The sequence below is a fragment of the Haliotis asinina genome, chromosome 1 (genome assembly GCF_037392515.1).
Source record: "Haliotis asinina isolate JCU_RB_2024 chromosome 1, JCU_Hal_asi_v2, whole genome shotgun sequence".
Lineage (NCBI taxonomy): Eukaryota > Metazoa > Mollusca > Gastropoda > Lepetellida > Haliotidae > Haliotis > Haliotis asinina.
Window position 1 is genome coordinate 20,807,623 of NC_090280.1, and position 24,608 is coordinate 20,832,230.

The 24,608-nt window shown below is 38.6% G+C and overlaps 1 protein-coding gene across 2 annotated transcripts in view; it reads left to right on the forward strand.

The window, feature by feature from the left end:
- The window catches only part of LOC137288364 (ATP-binding cassette sub-family G member 1-like), a 40,591-nt gene that overhangs the window by 11,821 nt on the left and 4,162 nt on the right, over window positions 1–24,608 (forward strand). Inside the window, exons 2-9 of one of the 2 annotated variants that reach the window (XM_067820783.1) lie at window positions 2,987–3,279; window positions 14,310–14,427; window positions 15,153–15,342; window positions 15,736–16,005; window positions 16,883–16,997; window positions 17,264–17,592; window positions 18,059–18,076; window positions 24,058–24,159. In XM_067820783.1, coding sequence (XP_067676884.1) covers window positions 3,057–3,279; window positions 14,310–14,427; window positions 15,153–15,342; window positions 15,736–16,005; window positions 16,883–16,997; window positions 17,264–17,592; window positions 18,059–18,076; window positions 24,058–24,159 — 1,365 coding nt within the window. In that variant the 5' untranslated portion in view covers window positions 2,987–3,056. The remainder of the gene's footprint in view (window positions 1–2,986; window positions 3,280–14,309; window positions 14,428–15,152; window positions 15,343–15,735; window positions 16,006–16,882; window positions 16,998–17,263; window positions 17,593–18,058; window positions 18,077–24,057; window positions 24,160–24,608) is intronic. The other variant, XM_067820784.1, reaches the window with a different exon arrangement.

Below are 24,608 nucleotides of genomic sequence, written 5' to 3' on the forward strand. Positions count from 1 at the left end.
CAGTATGATATTATGAAAACTCAGTCCTTCGAGCCATATATATGATTATCGATACACGACAAGCACGTGTTGACTTGCTATGTCAGTTGAGTACATCTATGTTTTGATACACATTTGAAAAAGTTCCAGACCGCATATGGTGATAATGTTGAGATAACGTGTTTCTAAGGAAATTGGATCAGGAATTGAAGGCAGTGGTTACCATAGTTACGGAATGCTTAAAATTAGAGGTAGCATACTTGTATTATAAATGGGAAACTGATGTAAATGAGGACAGTTTGATTGGAAATTTTTGTACTGATTTTTTTATTTACATGTGTCTCAACAAAGAGACATTGACATACTACAGGCGACATATATGTCAACAACAAGGGTTTTTGTCCTGATTGTAGTGTATGTTCAGATATTTCAATGTTTAACATTGAATTTCAGTCTTCTCATTGTCTGTCTTAATCATGGTTATTTGTGAGGTTAAGCAGTCCGAGACAATGTTTCGTGCGATACAGCCTATCGTCTCTTGTTTGTGAGACAGGCTCTCCATGGTACTATCTGTGACACTTCACCCTAATTAATTCAATCACCATGGAACCAACTCATTTGGGTGCGAACACGCTGCAGGGTGTTTTGAAACAATGTTAAATATTTTTGTGAGTGTGAATTATTAATTCATCAAGTTATATTTGTAAATATGTATGTTGACATGTAATCAAACAAACTGAATATTGTTCTCTTTCAAAATAAGGCCAGAAATCATGTTTTTGGTGCGGACATATCCTTATCCAGACTCCTTTGGTCAGGCAATCTCTATGAGCTATTGCTGATGGTAATCCACTGTGTTGTTGATACATATAAAAATCAGCCAATCACCAGGAGAGCTGAGATATTGGATGCCGGTTAGAGAGCATTAATTACTGTACAAACAGTCAATTGGGCTGTCTTTGTTGTGCAAAATATGGCATAGATCTTACTCGGGATTAGACTTTTAGAGGGCATGTATTGGAAATGATCATAATATTATTATATTGACTTCCATCTGCTGGGACCAAAGTCTAGTGTTGATATTGAGAGCATACTGGATTGGAGAGCTGGACAGTGGGCATACGTATATCAACAAAAAGAATGTTTCTTGACCTTTGTTTCAACATGACAGGTTTGTAATTCTTGCATGGAGGCTTGTGGAGTGATGGAGTAGCCTTGTGGTTAAAATGTTTGCTCGTCATGGCAAAGACCTGGGTTCGATTCCCCACATGGGTAGTAAGGTGTCAAATCCATTTCTGGTGTCCCCCACCGTGATGTTGCTTGAATATTGCTGAAAGTGGCATAAGAATAGACTTGCTCTCACCACAGTTGAACGGTAGCTTAAAGGGGGTTGCACAGCATGGAGAGTATGACAAGTCTTCTTATATGCGAACAAGTTGGGCAAGGGTTGGCAATGTAATTCCCTAGCTTCAGATCGAAAAATGTTTTTCATTTCAAAATACAATATCGCCACCATCAAAGGTACTCTTCCATTTCCTTACTTGGTTGTGTTCTCAGATTTTCTACCCCATGTTTAATAATTACTCACGTGAAATATGTTTTATTCAACATTTTAAGCACCATGTGTGGTATTCAGATCATTCTTTGCCTCCATTACCCCTGCCAGCTTCCGGTTGAACAGAGTGACGGAACAAGAATAAGCAGAAATTAGAAATAAATACCATATTGCCTAATTTCATCACGAACCTGTTGGAATTTATTTGTCTTATCTGTTGTTGCTATTCTTAGAATAAAATCTCTCCTGGTGTAATGGGCGAATGAAGCAGGGGGAGGTAACTGTAAGTATTCCATATGGAATAATATCATCCTGTTCCTTCACTCTGTTGAACCAGAAGCTGGAAGGGGGAATGGAGGGAAGAAACAGTCTGATATACCACGAGTTACGCTAAAAACTTATATGTTGAATAAAAAATATTTCACGGAGTAATTGTTCGACATGTTGGAAATGTGAGAGCACAACCCAGTGAAGAAATGGGCATATACCTTTGATGGTGGCGATATTTTATTTTGACATGAAAAATATTTTTTCGCACCAAAGCGAGGAGAGTATGTTGCCAACCTTTGCTTGCTTCACTCACATGTGATTTTCTGTATGCTGCGCAGCCCATTTGTGCTACAGTTTGCCTGTGCTGTCACTATAAGGCTTGTTGACCTTACATGTCACCATATCACAGTTCTGTTAATGGATATTCATGAAGTAGGGTGTTTTGAAATAGCTTTGGTTTTTTGTCATGAAAAATTTTTTGGCGTAGAATTTTGAAAACATTTGGTTTTGTGGACATTTTAAGCTGTTCAGTGTGTTTTTCTTGCAGGATGTTTTTTTTGTTTAGAAAAATGATTTGAAACAGTACTGTGTGAACAAGAATGTCATTTTAGAATAACTGTCACCCTTCTTCATACAAGGCTATAGACATAGAACATCTGGCTTTTGTGTATACATTTCCTAACTGTGAGGCTATTTGTCTTGGTTGAGGAACTTTATGCACATATTTATCCAGAAAAAATATGATATGAATATTAGTTACAAACACCTCTTCACAGCTATTTCATTTCTAGCAGTAGTAGCCTCGCTGCAGACGAACACCTTCTGGTTTCAAGCATAAATCAACTTTATAGTAAATCGAAATCAGAATTTTGAAATTATGTGAATTCCTCAGCAGAAAAATAACATATTCTGCAGTTATCCTGTATGACAGTTCTGCAGACCAGACCTTTTTCCACATCAGTGTGACCAAAGGGTAATATCCACCAACCACAGAATCCAAGAGTGCCTGTAATATCACTGGAATATTGCTGAGGGCAGTGGCAGACAAGAAACCAACTCATAAATTACATGTGGAGGTCAAGCAATGAAACAACTACAGATGTTATACTCCATGTCTGCTTGGTCTGCATTGACAAGGCAATTCCTAATTGCAACTTCATGATAACATTCTTACTTTTTCAGGTATTTTCAACAGGCGATTTCCTCAAATTTACCACTTTTCTCTGACGGCAATGACAAGAGAGTGAAGAAAATGGCCGAGCTACTATCAGTGCAAGTGCACATCCCTCAGCATCTGGGGAACTACTTGCAACAGGAAGTCAAGAAGTCGCCATCTGTTCTTGAAAATGGGATGGCTGGGAAGACGAGTCTCCGGGATTCACGGAGTCAGTTTTCCAACTTCCAGAGACGACGACCAATCGACATCGAGTTCCGGGAGCTCATGTACACAGTGAAGGAAGGCAACAGGAGTAAAGGTGTGTGAAGTCTTACTGTCTATATACATCCGCGATGGGTCGACCAGTTGTTTTAAGTGTTACAGATGGACATGCAGATATGTGAATATGTAATGCCATTTAGAAAGTGGTCAAATGTGATGTGTTATATTTGTGATTACACTAACTCAGTAAAGAACAGAATATTGTACTTTTGTGAATCAATGTTGAATTGCATCCTGGGTTCAACCCTCATTTTCAGTCAGGCACACCAAGTCCACAAACCCAAACCACTCAGCATTGTGTGACTTCCTTTTCGAAGCCTGGTGGCTGAGGGGGTTAGACGGCTAACTTTCTGTGCAGGTGATAAATTTCAGTTGAAACCTCTAGAATAAAATTCCTATCCAAATGATTACCAAGGCTAGGTTGTTTGGTTGAAAATTCATCTTTTTCTGAAAACAACTGCATCTGTGCTTGCACATTCAACTTATTTCTGAAGAAACCAAATTTTATTTCTGCCGGAGCTGATGTATTCATACCATCCATCCAATATATATCTGAACAGATTTTATTTCTGCCACAGCTAATATGTCGATGTGTCACATGTCGATGAACATTGTCAGACGTACTTTGCCTACTTCAGTGAATGGCCTACATTATAATGAGCTTCTATAGTGTTGGCTGGACAACACAGGTTTACCTCAGTGCCCCAGTGTGGGGTCAATTACCTTGTAAGTGTAGTTTTTGAAAGGCATATGGAAGCTGGACAAATATGAATATGTGACACATTTTATGGAAAACGACATCTTTTTATTTTTTATATGATGTTTCGGAGCTAATTATTGATCATTAATCATGGGAAAAATTATGAAAGAGTAAGAATTAGAAGATAAAGATGTCCATAAAATGTGTTATGTATTTATTGTGTGTGTAGTTGGGTCTTTTCTCACCTACAGAAACGTCAGATAACAGGAATATTGGAATGTCTATTCATTGAGACATTTTTTTATCTTGAAAAGTGTTTTACTCATGATTTCATGTGTCTTGGTTTCATGAATTGTAGATATAGAAGAATGGGTGGCTTGTTTTTTGTTTGAAAATTTGTCCTGAAAATACACAAAAACCATTGTCCCTTCTTACTGTCTTGCATTTCAGTGTATGATGCTTTGAATCAAATGCCATTAACTTCTTTCGTGGCTGTCTTATTGAGTGTATGATGGAATAGGCGGTATGCCATAGTTTGCCTCATCCCAGCCTTTATAGCGCGAAACTGCCACCTGTTGCCTTACCTTGACCTCTGCTAGACAAGCCTTTGGGAATGACCAATCACTGGTTTGTCTGTTTCAGTCTCCACTATTTAGATATCTTTGGTATTCACCTTTTGTTGAATTTGCTCTAGTGTTGAAATATGGCATTGGATATTAACTCACTCAACAAAGAAAAACAACAAATTTTGTTGTAGTTCTTCCTCAACATTGATGAACCTTATGTGGCAGTCAGTTTGAAAGACATCAGATCTGGTTGAGCTAGTATTACAGTGTATAATTCTGAAGATCATTACAGAAGTCACAGTATCACAGTTGCATATATAATGTTTCTGATGTCAGTCAGTGGATTGTGGGAGGTGTGGGGTAGCCTTGTGCTGAAAGTGTTCGCTCATCACGCCAAAGGCTGAGGTTTGATTCCCCACATGGGTGCAATGTGTGAAACCTATCACTGGTGTCGCAGCAGTTGTATTGCTCGCTCACTCACTCACTCACTCACTCACTCACTCACTCACTCACTCACTCACTCACTCACTCACTCACTCACTCACAAACTCACTGGACTGTTTGGGCCTGGCTGCCATTGTACAAGGCGGTCTTTGATCACTCCTACTCCCGGTCACTCCCATAGCCTATGTTAGACTTTAAGACAGTTGGAGTGCTAATTGTACTGCAGCACCCTGATTATCTGTAGACCACTTCATACAGCTGAAATAATGCTGAGTGCAGCATTAAACTACAAACACCCTTTGTTATCTTTAGACATCCCTGAGCATCTGTACCTGAGGCTGGTACAATGTGTGAAGCCCATTTTCTAGTGTCCCCTGCCGTGATATTGCTGGAATATTGCTAAAAGCGGCGTAAAACTAAACTCACTCACTCACTCATTCTACCTGAGGCACTCTAATTTTATAAAGGTAACGCATATTTTATGTTATACTCCTCAACATTTCCTAAGGAACAATCATCATGGATCAAAGGTATGGTCCTTAGAATCTGTGAGTAGTATATGATACTAACCGTTGGGATTATATGGGATTGTGTGTAGGAATCACATTAACCGATCCAGTGATCCTTGTTGCTTTATAACTGGGTTAAGTCATGCCCTAGTTTTGCATTCATTTGAATATATACTCCCTTTTATTAATCAGAACACTGGTGATAAAGGCAATAGTCAATCTGACATGGTGTGATATTAATGATATATATACTTATCTTACGCCAGGTAGGGAATACTCGATGTGATTGATTCACGTGGTCTTGATAAAGTACACTTTGTCCTTGCCTGTGAGGAAACTGTATTTCAGAGGTTGTGAATAAATCCCATATACTGCCTTGAAGAATACAGATTTCTGAAGAGGGAAAATAAATCCCTAATTCCCTGCTGTGGACCAAATTTGGCATCTATCCAAATTGGTGAAAGTCACATGATACTCTACAACAAGTTAAACACAGCTGTGTGAATTTTCAGTTTATGTTAATTGTATTACAAAGCTGGATTAATAGGTGTCTATAAATATACTTCTTGGAGTGGCATTGTATAGATGGTTTTGTGCCCCCTCTCTAGGTTTTATTTTACTTGACTTGGGTTCATGATCTGAACTGTGATCAAATGAGCGATGCCAAATGCTGCCTATATCACCTTGATTATGCTACAACTCATATCACACAAAGCTCATTCTGAACTCGAAAGTAGACTTTCATTATCCATCAGCAGTCATTCTGTCCCTACAGTTATCAATGTGGATGAATTTTCTATAAAAAGAAAACAGAGCGAAAACTTTCTTTTTTGTTAAATTTTTATGACAATTATTTTTTTTTTAATTCATATTTTACAGAGTTAAGGTCCATGCTTCTCACTTTGGTGCAGTATTAGATACTTTTAATATTGATTGTTGTCTTAAACTGTTGATAAAATTATGCAGCAGTGTTTTTTGAATTTCTGGGAGTATTCTTGAATTTGTCCATCCTGTTCGCAGTCAGATCAGCTTTGACGTAAACACCACAAATTGTACTGTGCTTCATGGGGGGTATATGCTCTTTCAGTTTTTGTTTGTAAGAGGAAGTTTTTGTGTCCGTGAATGGGACGACTTTTGTTCAGATCCTTGACTAATTTGTCATATTCTTCGTTCCATAGTAACTATGTTTTATCAGTCAAGCTAACTATCCCAAGATTCTAAGTGTCTGTTACTTTTTTCCAAAAATACTGTAGGAGAACAAACAGGCCTAGATTAATACATATGCTGGAAAATTGTATTAATTACGTCTATCCTCGATCACATGTATGAAAACATTGTTAGCTGCGACATAATGAGCTTATTCATGTTATCTGAATAATGACTGCCCCCTCCCATGTAATGATGAAATGTGTGATGCAATGCAAGACTAGTATTGCCTAAGGGAGCAATCATTGTTATGATTTGTTGCATAATTTGTTTGCCAGCTCACACTTCCTTGTGAGGATGTAAAAGTGGAGAAGAATGAGGTTGGATGGTTTGTTATTTAACCCCACAATATTCCAGCTATATGGTGGTGGTCTGTACATGATCGACTCTGGACCAGACAAATCCAATGATCAACAGCATGAGCATTGTTGGCTGGCCAAGTGCTCATTCCTCTACAGAATGGTTCATTTGGTACTTCATGTCTTGCAATTTTGTTCTGCTAGAACACTGAGAATTGTTTCCTGTTTCCTGTTTGAACTAGTGAATGAATAAGATTTTATCAGTTGACTCACCCTGTGGAAACAAACACACCAGATCAATTATCATCAACCGTTTGATGAAAACTGTGGTTGATTGGTTCCATTGCATCAAAACCCTTGACATTTTTATTTTTTCTTCCCAAATACTTTCCAGAAAATTAGAAAATAACCATACCACTTGGTTTCAGAAGGTTACTTTTTTCATAAGTGAAATGAGTAATGTGAAATACTTTAAGTCTCATTTGTTTAAGAACTTTTGAAATCAAATACCTGATCTGGTGCATATGTAGCATATGTCAGATGTTTTCTGTTGTACATGTCCCTTGTCACCGCAAAGCCAGAGTAAAATGAAGACTTCATGAAAATTAATTAGCATATGTCAGATGTTTTCTGTTGTACATGTCCCTTGTCACCGCAAAGCCAGAGTAAAATGAAGACTTCATGAAAAATTACTTAGTAGCTTATTAACAGTTAGTGAAGTTACTCTTTTGAAGAAACAAACGTTGTTAATTTTATATATGGCCTGGGTTTGTGATAGTGAATTATGAGGTCTGTTGAGGTCAGTGGAATAGTTCAGACATAATCTCAGGAGAACTGGAACAAATATCAGGTGATCTTCTATAGACGGCCTAGCTGTCTTATGTAGGATAAGAAATCTCCATTTATCTTTTAGTTATGTGTATGAAGCATTCGTTTCACGTTTGGCTTGACTGCCTATGTCATCCTAGTGGGTAGTCACTCGTTGAAGGTCATGGGCTGACCTTCAGCCTAGTCACAGGAAAAGGCATTAAAAGTTGAAATACTGCCAGGCTTACGACATTAAGGTTTTGAAACAAGGCCTTGTTAGCTTGTAGTTAGTATTTGTGATGCATCAATTTTAAATTCTGGTGTCTGATCAGTCTAAGATGGTTTGACCAGATGCTGAAACACAGAGAATATATCCATAAGCCATTTCATAATATGATCACAAGACTGCAAAAAGATGTCACAACTCACTTGTGATGTAGAATATGTTGATTTATTTTCAGATCTTTCCAGCAGTTTTTCTCAAGATTACCTCTCTAAATTTTCTGGATGATTATTTGCAGTTGTACCTTTAATTATTGATCTCGGGGTCTACATCAATAACTTGTCCTAGTGTTGTGCCTCATGAAAAAAGGTGTAGTGTGCATAAATGTACTGGGTCTGCATCAATTGCTGGTGTTAGTGCTGTGCCTTCTGGAAACCTGTGTAGTACACACAAATGTACAGAACAAATGCAGTAAATAATATACATTGTACCCGAAGGGATGCCCACAAAGTATTCTCTGTACTTATATACTTCACCAAAACAATTGGTTCATGTAATTTAGGTTATTGACAAAATGTAAGGCTCAGTGCTCGACACCAGTTTCATTACTTACAGTCTAGTTGATGTTTGGATCATTACTAGTGAACTGTCATCGAAAAACATTGGTGTGATTTTTCACACCTGTCTGTTAGGTTGTTATGGCAGATTGAAACATGTTCTCAAACATGTTTTTTTGTTATATTTAGAATCGGAACACGTTGCATTTGTGAGTTTCTCATCCATTGTAAGGTTATGCAGCTTACAACTTTAAAGTGATGACTGCTATATCAAAAACATAAACTTACCTGAGTCTTCAAGAAATACTCGGTCAAGTGGTTCAAAGCTGAAACAGTAGTTTCAAAATTGTTTTTGTCCGATTATTAGAAAATGTGTTTGATTGCTAGGTTGTTTGGTCACTGCGACCAATCTTAGTTATTTCAATTAATCAGAACACCTCTTGTTGAAACAAATAATAAAAATACAAAGCAGCCAACACTGGTGTGCCCTCTGAAACATACAAATACACGCACCTACACATGTTCACATCCCCACATACATGTACCCACACACTTGCGTGGCTCTACAGTACAATGGTCATTAATGCAGTAATGCACCTTATTACACCACACCATACAGTACGTTCGCTTGTCTGAAACTTGCTATTGTTAATCAATACTTTATGATGCCGTTTTACTTTAATATCTTATTGGTAAGGATAAAATGGTGGCTAAAAATTGATCCTTGCAGAACACCTGAATTACCTTTGTCACGAAAGGTCAAGGTCAAACAGATTTTGTTGCATTGCGCTGTGGCTTGAAAGGTCAAGGTCAAACAGATTTTGTTGCTCTGGCTATTTAGTTGCAGAGAATCTTAAAAGAGATCTGACATTCAGTTCCTCATGTGATTGATTATTTCATTTTAACATTTCTAAATATGCTTAAAGAAATTAGTCTTTGTTAACAATTTTTAGAGTTTATGATGTTTGTGTTCTTTGTTTTGTTGGGTGTTATTTCTTTTTTTCCACTCAGGTTATATTTTTCAAAATTTACAGAGTGTACTTTGGTAGATATTCGTGATGAATACTTAAAATAGTTCTTGTCGAATATTGAGAGTAAAGTTTGTTTTAATATATCGTTTGCTGTTACACTGGTAGATGAACCAAGGGAGACAACTTTCAATGGCAGTGACCAGCTCTGACATCTCAAGAACATAAAAAACCATTTCATTATGTTACTGAAATTTGGGTTTGACAAAAATCCAACTTTTATTCTCAAGTTCACTCAAAACTGGTCATGAAGCCTAGCATTTCACACGTGTAGATTTTGTCCATGTCTGCACGACTGACCTTCACATTGACTTGACCTTTTGAACTTTGACTGTGGGCTCTGCCCTGTTATCTTATCAGTGATATTACTTGATTGATGTGGTAGTTGAGGCTGAGTAGGTGATGATGTTGCCTAACAAAGGGTTAAAAGGTTTGAGTAATAACTCTGTCAAACATAGAACTTGAAGTGTGGACAAAGTGTTTGATGCTGATCTAAGCCAGTGTGGGTTGTTGTAATGCATGCAAGACTCACTCGTCTTGCTGACCCATGAAGGTCCCGGGGTAGAATAGGCCTTCACTAACCCATGCTTGCCATGAAAGGCAACTGTGCTTGTTCTAAGAGGCGACTAATGGGATCGGGTGGTCAGACTCGCTGACTTGACACATGTCATCGATTCCCAATTGCGCAGATCGATGCTCATGTTGTTGATTACTGGATTGTCTGGTCCAGACTCGATGATTTACAGACCGCTGCCATATAGCTTGAATATTGCTGAGTGCGCCGTAAAACTAAACTGACTGACTGACTCACTCACTCGTCTTGCTTGATTTGCTCAGATACATAAAATAAAATAAACTAATTTTTCTTTAACGTGTTGAATGGCTAATTGAAATTGACCGTGAAATCAATTCTCAGTGAAATCATCACCATGTGGCATGGTCGGTGATATCAGTTGTAGATGAAGCTATCAGTTCTCCCTTTCTCTGGGTGATATGACAGATATGTACTAATTGATAACACACACTGATAACAGGATAACATTGTCAGGGGTTTGATATCCACGATAATGGTATCAATTGAAATGTAAAGGAGACCTATTTTAGATGACATGTGACATTATTGATGTAACTGTGAAGAACCAGGGAAGAACTGTCCCTCGGCAACTCACGTTTGTTGAAAGGTGACTAAGACCTGGTTTTGCGCGTCTAGAAAGCTCATATACAGAATGAATGGGGAAAAAAATTCATAGGGATGCACAGTATTATTCACAGCGCTCACAAAACATCTGTGACCTTCTTAAGTGTTTGGTTATTTCTCTCAGAGCAGACGACATGATCAATGATTCATTCCTGTCAGGGAAATTATCAGAACATACACTTCTCTACACTGTTACTTCACAGCGCCCACAAGGACCCATGAAACTCTGAATGTTCAGTACTGGTCAAGGTAAAACCCTGGCCTGGAGCATGTCATGCATGCTTCTTCATATCCCAGGGGGTGATGTTCATGATGTCAATAGATTTTCTGGCTCCAACTGAAATATTTACACAGCATTCAATCTACACTGTACTCTTGCTTTATTCAAGCACAAACATTGCGTGTGACACAAGTGGTTTTCCAGTTAATTCTAATAATTGAACTCAAACGATTTTGTAACAACTGTTTTAGTGTCTGAAACACTTGACGATGAACCATATCTTAGCAGCTATCAGGGCCTGAAAACATGTTTAATTCTTAAAAAAACTCACTGCACAATCTGACTGTATATATATGTTCAAGACCCCAGACAGGTATGGTCATAGTAGTATGAAGTATATAACCATCACTTTAAAGTGGCGGGTTACATCCTTTTAATTGGATGTACCAATGCATTTTGCACAGTTTCTAGATAACCAATCTATTTTTTTGATAATTGCTCATTGATGAACACTGTGTTCTCAACACTATGTCACACACGTGACCTGTGAAGGTCCTTGGTAGAATAGGCCTTCAGCAACCCATGCTTACCATAAAAGGCGACTATGCTTGTCGTAAGGAGCAGCTAACGGGAGCAGGTGGTCAGGCTCGCTGTCTCGGTTGGCACGTCATCAGTTCTCCAGTTGAGCACATTGATGCTCATGTTGTTGATCACTGAATTGTCTCATCCAGACTCAATTATTTACAGACTCATGTCATATTGCTCGAATATTGCTGAGTGTGGTGTAAAACTAAACTCACTCACTCATATGGCACACTGTACAATTACAGGAGGGTGCATTCATAGATTTGAAACCCAATACCAGTTTCTCATGGCCCTTGAAGCATGCATTTGTTGTTTTGAGTACTCTGAACTCAACACATCACTTTAAGCCTTTGTTTTGGTGGAGCCTACCATTCAGTATATTACTTCAGACCAGTTTTGTTTTCTTGTTTTACGGATCTGCCTCTCATGTTTTCAAGAAGAAAAAAAATCAAAATTTTTGTTTTTCCACTCAAAAAATAGAATCTTGATGTTTATATTGGCCAAAAATGTAAACTTACAAGAAAATGTTTGTTAGATTGTTTTATTGGCCCAATATACACGTCATGAATTGCCAAATACTTTCAGTAATCAGAAGGAATATTACTTGATTAGTAATTTTGTTTTCCCTCCTGCCTTCAGGTTTTCTGATGATGAAAATCTGCAAAACAAGAAATAAAATTGGTCTACCCTAATGAGAAAAACGACCACTTCATAAGTCATCTAAACTGAACACTTGACTGACTGAACAGTTTTCTTAGTCTAACTTACTCAGTAGGTTCTCAACCTGGAACAAGGGTTGTGTAGAAAAGCGTTGGCTTGTCACCCAAAGCATGTGGGTTCGATTCCCCTCATGGGTACAGTCTTTGAAGACCAGTTGTGGTGTCCCCCACATAATATCGCTGGAATATTAGTTAAAGTGTGTAAAACTAAACTCACTCAGTCACTCAGCCCAGAACCTTTGGAACAACACAACTGGACACTTAAGTTATGAAGATTGTTTTATCATTATGATCAGTCATAAAGTAACTAGTACATTTCTGTAAAGGTCAACTGAGTTTTCAAATGGTGGCATTTACCCACACTCTGATGAGGGAGGTTGTTTCACGCAAATAAGTACTCTGGTGATGGCTTGTGTCAAAGTTGATGCTCCCTTCATTAATTAAATTACCTGTTTGACAGTTGATAGCTGAGAAAAAAAACCCAAGCATGAAGATCTACGCCTGTTATGTTGACTCTTTGCCTGTACATGTCATACCTTAGACACATGCAAGAAAAGCTGGAATAGAAAGACAGACCTACCCTCATAAAGTGTTGCACTTGACAAATATACACGAATAATTAAGTTGCTGTGTGTGTATGACATGTTAAATGTTGATCTGTCGCATAGAACCATGCGTATTTTTCACGTCACATGATGAAAAATAACTATGGTAATTGAAGGATTTTCACTTTGTGGCATCTTGATCACAGAACTGTTATTTCATATACTGATATCAGAAATATTTTATATGTGATAGATATTTGCCATGGGAGGCTCATCTTGGGAATTTGTGTGCCCTTGGGAATATAAATAAATAAACAATGTAACTTTAAGAACAAATTGATCCATTACACTTGGTGAATGTCATTCATCAAAGACTGGATAAACAGCCATTGAAAGGTGACCACAAGACTTCTCCTACAGTCCTTGACATATACGATGAACCACTCACTGCCATTTCAAATCAGTGAGGAAGAGGCCAGTTTGTTCATCAAATGGCTGTGCGCCATCCTTATGTATCGTTCTACAGAAATGAAAGGTTATATTTGACTAAACCAGAGGCTTTTCTTAGCTTCCACTGACACACTATTTTACCAAGTAACCATGGGAACGGTAGTTATTGGTTGGTGATGCTGGTGGGATGTCCTGGAACAAGCCGTCTGGTTGATACGTTCAATAAGACACAATCACATCAAGATCTGCCTTGGTTCACATGGTAATTGGGTTATGCTGAGAAATGAAATATTGGCTCTGTAATCTGAAAGTTGATGGAATGGTAAAGGTAGATTTGGCTCATGTTATATTGATCTTTTTTTCCATGTCAGTGGCTATGCTTTAGGAGGGATTTTCCTTGATTTATCTAATAACATCTAGTGGTTTAAGTGTTCACTTGTCACTTCGAAGACTTGTCTGATCCCAACTAAGTCCTTTTCTTGTGCCTGATGCCTTAATATTTCATGGATATTGCTAGCAGGGCCAGAAACCCATGTTGACATACTCTTGTGCCATATAGGCTAATACAGAGTTAGGTGGCCTAGAGTGTGGCTTGGGATATTGCTAATAGTTGTCTAAAATGCTCACTCAATCCTTGGAGTTTAAGGTGTCCCTGCAAGTACTCAAAAACAAATGTAAAGAACCAAATGTATTTCCCTTGACACTCTCTGCTTGTGCCATGACAGTAGTTTTTACTACAGGACAATGATTACATATCCTTAACCAAGGATCAGAAGGTCTAATAGGTGAATTCATAGATCATATATATTTGATTGTTCAGTTAAACCTCATATGGATTTGATTAGTTGTTTCAAGGGTCATATAGATCTGATAGTATAATTCAAGGATCACATGGGTCTGTCGAATTCAATTATAAATAGATGCTTTTGTAAATAAAAAATAAAATACTTTAATAATATGATGTTTGGACTATTGAATTCATTGTTCTTACTGTTCTGCATGTTGTTTCAGAGCCCAAGACCATCTTGAAGTCCATCTCAGGCCGTTTCAAGTCGGGTGAACTCACCGCAATAATGGGACCGTCTGGAGCGGGCAAGTCCTCCCTCATGAACATACTGGCAGGTTACAGGTCAGTTCAGTTGCTATAGCAACAAGAGATGTTACATCTAATCATATTTTTGATGTTTTGGAAAATTTAATCTGTTCTGAAAAGTTCTGTAAAAAATAGTTAGATTTCAACAGGAATTTCAGATGTTCTGTAACATTGTCTTGTGGGCGGGTCCTGAAACCTTGCTTGTGTCGTTTACTTTCAGAGACACAGATGTTTGGGGTAGCCGTTTGGTTTAAATGTCTGTTTATCATGCTGAAAACCCTGGTTCAGTTCCCCACATGGGTAGAATATGTGAACCCATTTCTGGTGTCCCGCTGGGATATTGCTGGGATATTGCGAAAAGCGCTGTAAAAGCACTCATTCCCTTCTTCTGCATGAGTAGCTGGTATGATGAGGAACATTTGCTTGATAGGATTGTTAGCATGTACACAGAAGTGGTGATAGAGTAGCCTAGTGATTGCAGTGTTTGCTCGACACGCTAATGAGGTGGGTTCGATTACCTGCATGGGTACACTGTACAACCAATCTGGAATATAGTTAAAAGTGGTGTAGAACCACTCTCACTCATTCTATTGCACATATTGCAAAAAGAAATTGTGGTCCTTTTCACTGACTGCTTTCAGAGAATAAGGTCTTAAGGTAAACTTTCTCAAACCGATAATTTAATGGTTGTGCCTGAAAGTGATATAGATGTGAAATGGACAATTCTCAGTGTTTCTCAAGTAAGGCTTTGTTTCCATCAGGACAAAGAACATCTCGGGTCAGATCCTGGTGCGAGGGAAGGATCGTGACCTGCGGATGTTCAGGAAGATGTCCTGCTACATCATGCAAGATGACCATCTTCTCCCTCATCTCACGGTCCAGGAGTCCATGATGTGCTCTGCCAATCTCAAACTTAATGAGAGCCTCTCTACCGCAGAGAAACAGGAAATGGTTGGTGTCTAGAGATATTTGGGTTGTCAACTCTGGAATAAGGAATGTATTGTTTTGTCAACTCTGCCAATCTCAAACTTAATGAGAGCCTCTCTACTGCAGAGAAACAGGAAATGGTTGGTGTCTAGAGATATTATTTGGGTTATCAATTCCGGAATAAGGAATGTATTGTTTTGTCAACTCTGGGAATATGATATGTATCGTACATTGAACATTCGGAATAAGATATTTTCATAAAATGGAATAAAATTATGTGTTGTCTGAAGAATTCTAGAGCACTTTGTGTTTAGAGAAGATCATTCTGTACAAGTAGATTAGATCTATGTAGTGACAAGGATCCTACTTTTCTCAAGTTTGCCATTCATATATTGGCATGGAATCATTTTCCACTAGGTTGACGAGATCCTGGAAACACTAAGCCTCTTGGAGGCCAAGAAAACAAGAACCTGTAACCTGTCTGGTGGCCAAAGGAAACGGTTGTCGATTGCCCTGGAGCTAGTCAACAATCCACCAGTCATGTTCTTTGATGAGCCGACCAGTGGCCTGGACAGCGCTTCCTGCTACCAGTGCGTGTGTCTGCTGAAGACGCTGGCTGCAGGTGGCCGCACTATCATCTGCACCATACACCAACCCAGCGCCAAACTCTTTGAGATGTTTGACCACGTAAGTTCATTCAGCAATGATGTGATTGTGTTGTGGACAATATCTGAAGGTATTATGGTCGTCTCATCATATCATCTCAGAGGCAGTGAGTAATCATTTCCTGATTCTTGTCATGGAGTTATAAATAATGCTGTGGCTTTGTTGAAGTGATTTTCTAATTCAGTAACTAGTGTGAAAGAACAATTTTGTCTTTAGGCTTTGTTGCAGTGATTTTCTAATTCAGTAACGAGTGTGAAAGAACAATTTTGTCCGCAAATTGCCATCCAACTGCACTGCCAGCTGATTCGCCCTGATACTGACTCATCTTGATGTTATCCTATACTTAACTATAGTGTTATGCTCATATTTACCCACGATGATGTTATCCTTTATAGACCAACCGTGATGCTATGATAATAGTACTGGATAGTTGTAAAGCGCCAGCGTCCACCCACTGATGCATGCTTATGACACATTAAGACTATTCAGAAAGGTCAATGTCACTAGTAGGCATTAGTATAAAGGAATGTCTTAAGGGCCTTGTTATCCTACATTGACCAACATTGAGGTTATCATATGTTCACTAATGAATGTTAGCCTCATTCACCCACTGTGAAATTCACAATCTGTGATATTAACCTCATATTCACCCACTCTAATGTTTTTGCATGTTGACAAGTGAATGTTAACCTCGTGTTCACCCACTGTGATGTTATCCTATATTGACCAATGGTAATGATGTCTGATATTGACCAAGAGAGCTGTTATCCTATATGCACTAATGAATGTTAATATGATATTGACCCACTCTCTTGTTAACCTCGTATTGACCCATGGTGAGGTTATCTAATACTGACCAGCTGTAATTGATACAGACAGTTCTTGTGTCCTGTTCCAGTTGTACATGTTGGCAGAGGGCCAGTGTGTATACAGAGGGAGCATCCCAGCGCTACTGCCATACTTCGAGTCTCAGGGACTCCGCTGCCCGAACTACCACAACCCAGCGGACTATGGTAAGTTACAGTTACCTCCCATGAACAGTTGTAATACATGTACCATGCTTTATCGGTGGTCGAAGTCATGTACAGTTACCTCCCATGAACAGGTCTAATACATTTACCATGCTTTATCGGTTGTCGAATTCATGTACTTTGTGTATCACTCTGACAAGTGGACTTGTCTGAAGCAATGAATCCTGAAACCTTGTAAAAAGTGATACATTTTGGGGTTCAGAAGCTTTTGGGAGTTTGTTGGATCAATTTCACCTATTGTGTTGCAGTAATGGAGGTGTCAGTTGGAGAATATGGAGAGGACAAAGTCCGGCGTTTGACGATGGCACTCAAGACCGGAAAGTGTGACCCCTTCCAGGTCGAGTTCCAGCGCAAGCAATCTGCCTCCCGAACCCCCACCCCAAGTCCAGCGACAACACCAATGGAGTGTACACCTACACCAAGTGTTCATGAAGAATGCACCAATCACTGTGAAGAAGGAGCCGAGAAAAAGAAACTGATGGAGAATGGATGTTGCAATGGATATTCCAACGGACATGCCCCAATCGTTACCAAAGGCGTCAACGGCATCTGTATTGCAGGAGTCCCCAAAACTGAGGTTTGTTTATTTGATATCACAAAGTGTCAAAGTCCATGAGCACACGCTGTTAGCTTAAGTCTCTATTTTTCAAATTCTCTTTTGAAATCACATTGCCTACCTGACTGCAAATATTTGTGCTCAACTTTTTAGCTCAGCATCTTGTTTTCATCAGATTCTCTTCATCGTTTGATTAAAAGAATGAATTATTATTGGTACAAGTGAAAAATGTGCTGCAGTGGAATTGTGTTCAGTAAACATAAAACAGTTTTGAAGTTTATGATTGGATAACATTTTTGAATGTGTAGATCTCAAAGGGAGACAACTCTGTAATCCCAGTCTTGTATCTGAGTTTTGCACCAATGAACATCCAACATGGCTGTTTCCCAGCATGACTAGCTAGTTGATTCTAGTATTTTTGTCAAGTTTCAATTGTTGTAGGTGTACTTACTATAAAGTGTTTTTCCTTTGTTTATTGTGTTTACAGCAGTCAGAATCGTCTGAGGTTTGTAACGTTACCATGGTAACCATGGTTTTCTGTAGTGTAGTATGGTATGACCCATGTTCGACCTATAGTTGAGGTACATATGCTGAAAGATGCAGTAAAATGAAAACTGATATCAATTTTTTTGCTTTCTCCGCCTTTATTAACCTTACAATCTCATTAAATTCAAATCCTTACTCTGAAATGATACTTCTGTGCAGAGATCTGACAGCCCCTCTGTAGGAGATTGCATCAGGTGAACTTTTTGATCTAAGGCATGTTAATTCTTGCCCTGAGTGAGACAAAGATTGAAAGTAGCATCTCTGATTTCAGGTTCTTGAAAACAGAGCCAAACAACCAGATCCAAATATAAACAATGAAACCTGGAATGTCATATTTTAGGGAAACATTCTAAACATGCAGATGTTCCTTACAACCTCACCCAAAAAGACATACTATCATAGAGTTTGTATATGGATGAACAGCTTCTTTATTAGGTGATGTGACGTTTCGATACAGATTCTTGTGTCGTTTTCAAGAGATGTTTCGATAGGATTCTTGTATTGTTATGTCACATCCTGTTATGAAGTTTGTCTTTTTCCAACTTCTGAAAACTCCACTCTACGTCGTTTATTTAGATTTGACATGTAATGCTTGCAAAGGGAGCGTGTGAGGTTAGGGGCGGTGGTTAAAGTGTCCTCTCGTCAGAAGAACCGGGGTTGATTCCCCTCATGGGTACAATGTGTGAAGTCCATTTCTGGTGTCCCCTCCTGTTATATTGCTGGAATATTGCTAAAAACAGTGTAAAGGCATAATCACTCGCTCACTCATCTGAATTGACCACTTATGAAAAAGCTTCAGATCTTCATGCACAGTATTATCATGTTAGAGGAAAACATTTGATTGTAATGCGATTGTTAACTGGACACTTTCACTCAATATGCTGATCTTGAAATAACCCTATGAAATGAAATTTCTCAAATTTATGAAGGGCTTAAGCATAAGGACAGGGACTTTTGGAACAATAATACATTTAAAATTTATGAGAATCATTGAATAGTAACTTTGAAAAAAATGGATTACAATTTCTGATACTATTTTGGAAAATTCCATTTAGTGAAATTCTTGCAAACAGCAATTCTGCTTTTAATGTAATTTAGAGAATTGGTTCAGGATATGTAAGATATAGTTACTGTTTTATTACTTCCCATTTATTTTTGGGAGGTTTCATTATTCTATACTATCAAGAAAATATTGAGTAAAATATGGAAACTTATAAAGGCTGGCTTGGGGATGTAGGGGCATGACTTGTTAGACCTTGATTTAGATTTATGTGCAACTAACATTATTCATGTTGTGCCTCAGTTTCGTTTTATTTTATTTTTTTATCCTTTTCTATTATTTTTTGCATATTTCTGCATGAAGTGATATTTTGTTTATTGTTTATTTGTATGGTTTTAATGTTTCCTTCCAGATGTAGTGAACTAGTTGCATGGTGTGCAGTATTTGTTTGGAGGGTCTTTCTCTTCAGGTTAAGGCATGTTCATCCTCGATAATCCAGGGTGCTGTAGTACAAAGCAACCTTAGAGCTAAGACTACCTTGAGTTTATGTTAAGGTAGGGGAGTTAGAGTCACCTTAGAGTTGAGACTACCTTGTGTTAAGGAGTTAATGTTAAGGTAGGGGAGTTAGAGTCACCTTAGAGCTAAGACTACCTTGTGTTTATGTTAAGGTAGGGGAGTTAGAGTCACCTTAGAGCTAAGACTACCTTGTGTTTATGTTAAGGTAGGGGAGTTAGAGTCACCTTAGAGCTAAGACTACCTTGTGTTTATGTTAAGGTAGGGGAGTTAGAGTCACCTTAGAGCTAAGACTACCCTGTGTTTATGTTAAGGTAAGGGAGTTAGAGTCACCTTAGAGCTAAGACTACCTTGAGTTTATGTTAAGGTAGGGGAGTTAGAGTCACCTTAGAGCTAAGGCTACCTTGTGTTAAGGAGTTTATGTTAAGGTAGGGGAGTTAGAGTCACCTTAGAGCTAAGATTAACTTGTGTTTATGTTAAGGTAGGGGAGTTAGAGTCACCTTAGAGCTAAGACTACCTTGTGTTTATGTTAAGGTAGGGGAGTTAGAGTCACCTTAGAGCTAAGACTACCTTGTGTTTATGTTAAGGTAGGGGAGTTAGAGTCACCTTAGAGCTAAGACTACCTTGCGTTTATGTTAAGGTAGGGGAGTTAGAGTCACCTTAGAGCTAAGACTACCTTGTGTTTATGTTAAGGTAGGGGAGTCAGAGTCACCTTAGAGGTAAGACTACCTTGCGTTTATGTTAAGGTAGGGGAGTTATAGTCACCTTAGAGCTAAGACTACCTTGTGTTTATGTTAAGGTAGGGGAGTTAGAGTCACCTTAGAGCTAAGACTACCTTGTGTTTATGTTAAGGTAGGGGAGTTAGAGTCACCTTAGAGCTAAGACTACCTTGTGTTTATGTTAAGGTAGGGGAGTCAGAGTCACCTTAGAGGTAAGACTACCTTGTGTTTATGTTAAGGTAGGGGAGTTAGAGTCACCTTAGAGCTAAGACTACCTTGCGTTTATGTTAAGGTAGGGGAGTTAGAGTCACCTTAGAGCTAAGACTACCTTGTGTTTATGTTAAGGTAGGGGAGTTAGAGTCACCTTAGAGCTAAGACTACCTTGCGTTTATGTTAAGGTAGGGGAGTTAGAGTCACCTTAGAGGTAAGACTACCTTGTGTTTATGTTAAGGTAGGGGAGTCAGAGTCACCTTAGAGGTAAGACTACCTTGCGTTTATGTTAAGGTAGGGGAGTTAGAGTCACCTTAGAGCTAAGACTACCTTGTGTTTATGTTAAGATAGGGGAGTTGTAGTCACCTTACCGCAAAGATCACTTTGTACAATGGCACCCATGGCTTTTAGGGCTCCATTCTGTAATAAATATACGCTGGATCTGTTTGCATCCAACTGCAAAGCTTCATGTCTGTTTACATCACTAATACACAGAATGACTTTTGCATATGAGATTAAAATAGAAAACCATATGAAAATACCTTGTCTGTCTGTGAGTTGAGTTCATCTTTGTATCAGGGCCAAGGATTGTGTGTCTATGCCTGTCTTAAGGGAGCTCAAGGTTGTGATATGATCTCTGAACACATTCTATCAAAGGACTTTCAAATATATAGTAGTTGTTTCCCTGCCTGGTGCATGGGATTAAAACATGGACTGGTGGGCATGGATTCAGTCTGATATGTCTGAGTAAGATGGTAGCTCACATATTTTGCACTGTAAAACCCTTGTCAGTGCGGGATAGTACTAAGGTAGCCATGCTAATGTTGTTCAGACATTTTCTTATTCAGGAGTTAATGCTGAAATTAGTGAAAACATTTTTCATTTGCGTCAAAACGTTTAGAGACATGGCTGTTTTAGAGAAAGTATAAAGTGGATATTTTGTTTTCCTGCCTCCCTGCAAGTACAAACAGCCAAACGTGTTTATGTCTATAACAAAGTTATTTATAGGCATTACATATTAGAAACATCTTTTCTGGAAAGGGTGACCTGTGAAGACAAGGGGTGGAATAGGTCTTCAACAACCAATGCTTGCTGCAAAAAGCTATGCTTGTCATATGAAGGGACTTTCAGGATTGAATGGTCAAGTTTTGCTGACTTGGTTGACACATAATTGGTTCCCATTTGTGCAGATCGATGTTCATGCTGTTGATCACTGGAATGTGTGGTCCAGACTCTATCATTTACAGGCTGCTGCCATAAAGCTGGAATATTGCTGAGTGCGGCGTAAAACTAAAGCAGCTTTGGAAAGAAGGGTTGGGGTAGTCTTGTTAAAGCATTCACTCCTCACATTGAAGATCTGGGTTCGATTTCCTACGAGGGTACAATCTGTGAAACCGATACATGGTGTCGCTGTGGCTATTTTGCTGCAATAGTACTAAAAGCACCATAACACTAAACTCACTCCCAACATTTGGCAGAGCCTGGAATAGTGTTCAGTATGATGCTTTGTCACTCACTCTTCTGCCTCGTTGTAACCATACACATTAAGATTTGTAGGCCTTTATATACTCAACAAAATTAGAAAGCGACACACATAGCATCGTTAAATTGTGAGGGGTAATACTATTGATTCTAAATATTGCTTGAATATTGTGCACTTATTGTTACCTGGAAAATATATTGTTTTGTCACTAACTCATAAAGGAATTCCTTGTATATTAATTGAGAGATTTTGAAAAAAGAATCTACTTTTTCAGTTGTGAATATGGTGAAAAAGCTGTCATTTGAATCAGTTTCTATTTTTAGAGTCACCACTTTCAGAACCAAGCTGTTTTATTTGAACAGGCTCAGGGCATTTACTGTGAAGGAAGGAGCTATAATTCACTAGATTGGCTGGAATGAGGCATACTTCATGTATACGCACATTTTAGACAGCAGGAAATGCGCTTCACACTGAATTGTTGGACATTAACACAGATATCTCATGATCTTCGTGGCACCGATTAATCACTTATGTCTAATCCTGAATTCTAGACGGAATAGGCACAAGTAGCCGGTGTGGGTCGTAAGAGGCAAGTTATTGGATCATGTGGTCAGTCGTGATGCCTGAGTTGATTGCATGTTATCGTTGTGTATTGAATGGCATTGACGTGGATCGTTGCTCATTATCAGTCAGTGGATTGTCTGGTCTGGATGTTATTATTTGCAGGATGTCATATAGCTGGAATATTGCTGAATGCGGTTTGAATCAACAATGGGATTAAATGTACAGTATTCTCGCTGTAAATTTTTTTACTTTTTGTTGAATGTTTTTGAAATCTTACAAGACCGAAATGGTACAAGCCATCTTTTCTTTGAAACAGCTTGGAGTGAAAAGTCATAAAAACTTTTTGAAGTAACAGTGTGAAAGGATCAAACATGAAAGAGGAACTAGTTTGTGTGTGGTTTGTGTGTCCTTCACCCTCAGTGACTTCAGTTTCGTGCTTCTTATAGCAATATTCCACCAATGACCCGTGAAGGTCAGGGGAAGAATAGGCACTCAGCAACCCATGCTTGCCATAAAAAGCGACTATGCTTGTCGTAAGTCGTCTAACAGGATCAGTTGGTCAGTCTCGCTGACTTGGTTGACTTGGTCCAGACTTGATTATTTACAGACTGCCGCCATATGATGCTGATTGTGGCTTAAAACTAAACTCACTTACTTGCTCACTCATTCCAGTAGTATCTACGTGGGGGACTCCAGAAATGGACTTCTCACAAAGAAGCCATGAAGGGGCCTTCACCATGATGAGCAAACGCTTTAGCCACTAGGCTACTGAACTGCACCCTTCTATCTCAGGATTAATTGGTGCTCATGCTCTCAGTCTCTGGTTTGTCTGGCCTGTCAAGACGGTTGGGTGGTTTTTTTCATTGGATTCACGTATGAAAGCCATTTATGGTATCCCATGCCATGACTTTGCTGGAATATTTCGAAAGTGGTATAAAACCCTATTCACTCAGTGTTGTTTGGACTTGTCTATAGACCATTATTGCATATTGCTGATCACCATTCATTAGTCAGTAAAGTTACGCTTTTGAAAAGATTCTATAGTTTTCAAGAACAACTGAAAATAAAATAAGAAAAACTGGTTAAAGAAAAATTAATTGGAAACTGCTTATACATGGAAACAAGTCAAATGAGCAGAGATGTTAGTGCTTTATAGGGCTGTTAAGGTTGAAAATATGCTGTCCTGCAATAGGAGACAATACAGTTAAGTCCCTTAGCTTTGCAAGGATGTGCTGGTTAAAATATCAGATTTGCCCTAATTATGTCTTCACTGTGTTCATGTGATATGCCTAAGTAACAAACATCCATCCTTTTGATTTGTGGAACTGTTTTTAGCACATGATGTTGATCTGAGACAGACAGTGTATCAGCAGTTTCAAGTGAGAAGCTGTACAAGTCACATTTATCACAGTCTGACTGTACGGAGCCATCAAGTTTGTTGTCTGTTGCAGGACTTGATGTACGACCAGGAGTGTCACACATTCGCCACCAGCTGCTTCACCCAGTTCAGGATTCTCTTCATGAGGACATTCACCTCTATTATGAGGGATGCGGTAAGTCATCTCTGACCTTTGACCTTTTGTCGTGTGAAATCCCATCAAACTTTGACATAAAAAATATGGCGTAGAACTTCCATCATGACGAATATTGTAAGTGACCTTTACCTTTACCTCCATCATAATGTTTGTGGTAAGTGATCTTCACCTCCTTCATAAGGGACATGTTGACCTTCACATTCAAGAACAATATCTGGACTTTCACCTGCATGACATATATGGCAACTGACCTTCACCTTCACCAGCTTCATACACCCAATATATCCAGATTGTAAAAATTATATCAGGTCTCGTGATAATTTTTAAGTGTCCCTACTCTTTTTTATGCAAGAGTACTGGAAAACCTTAAGAGTACATGAAGAGAACTGAATGGAATTTTATGGTGTATCAGTAATTTTGTGTTTCGTTTCATTTACGCATCAGAGCATTATCTTCTCTTCTGTAAA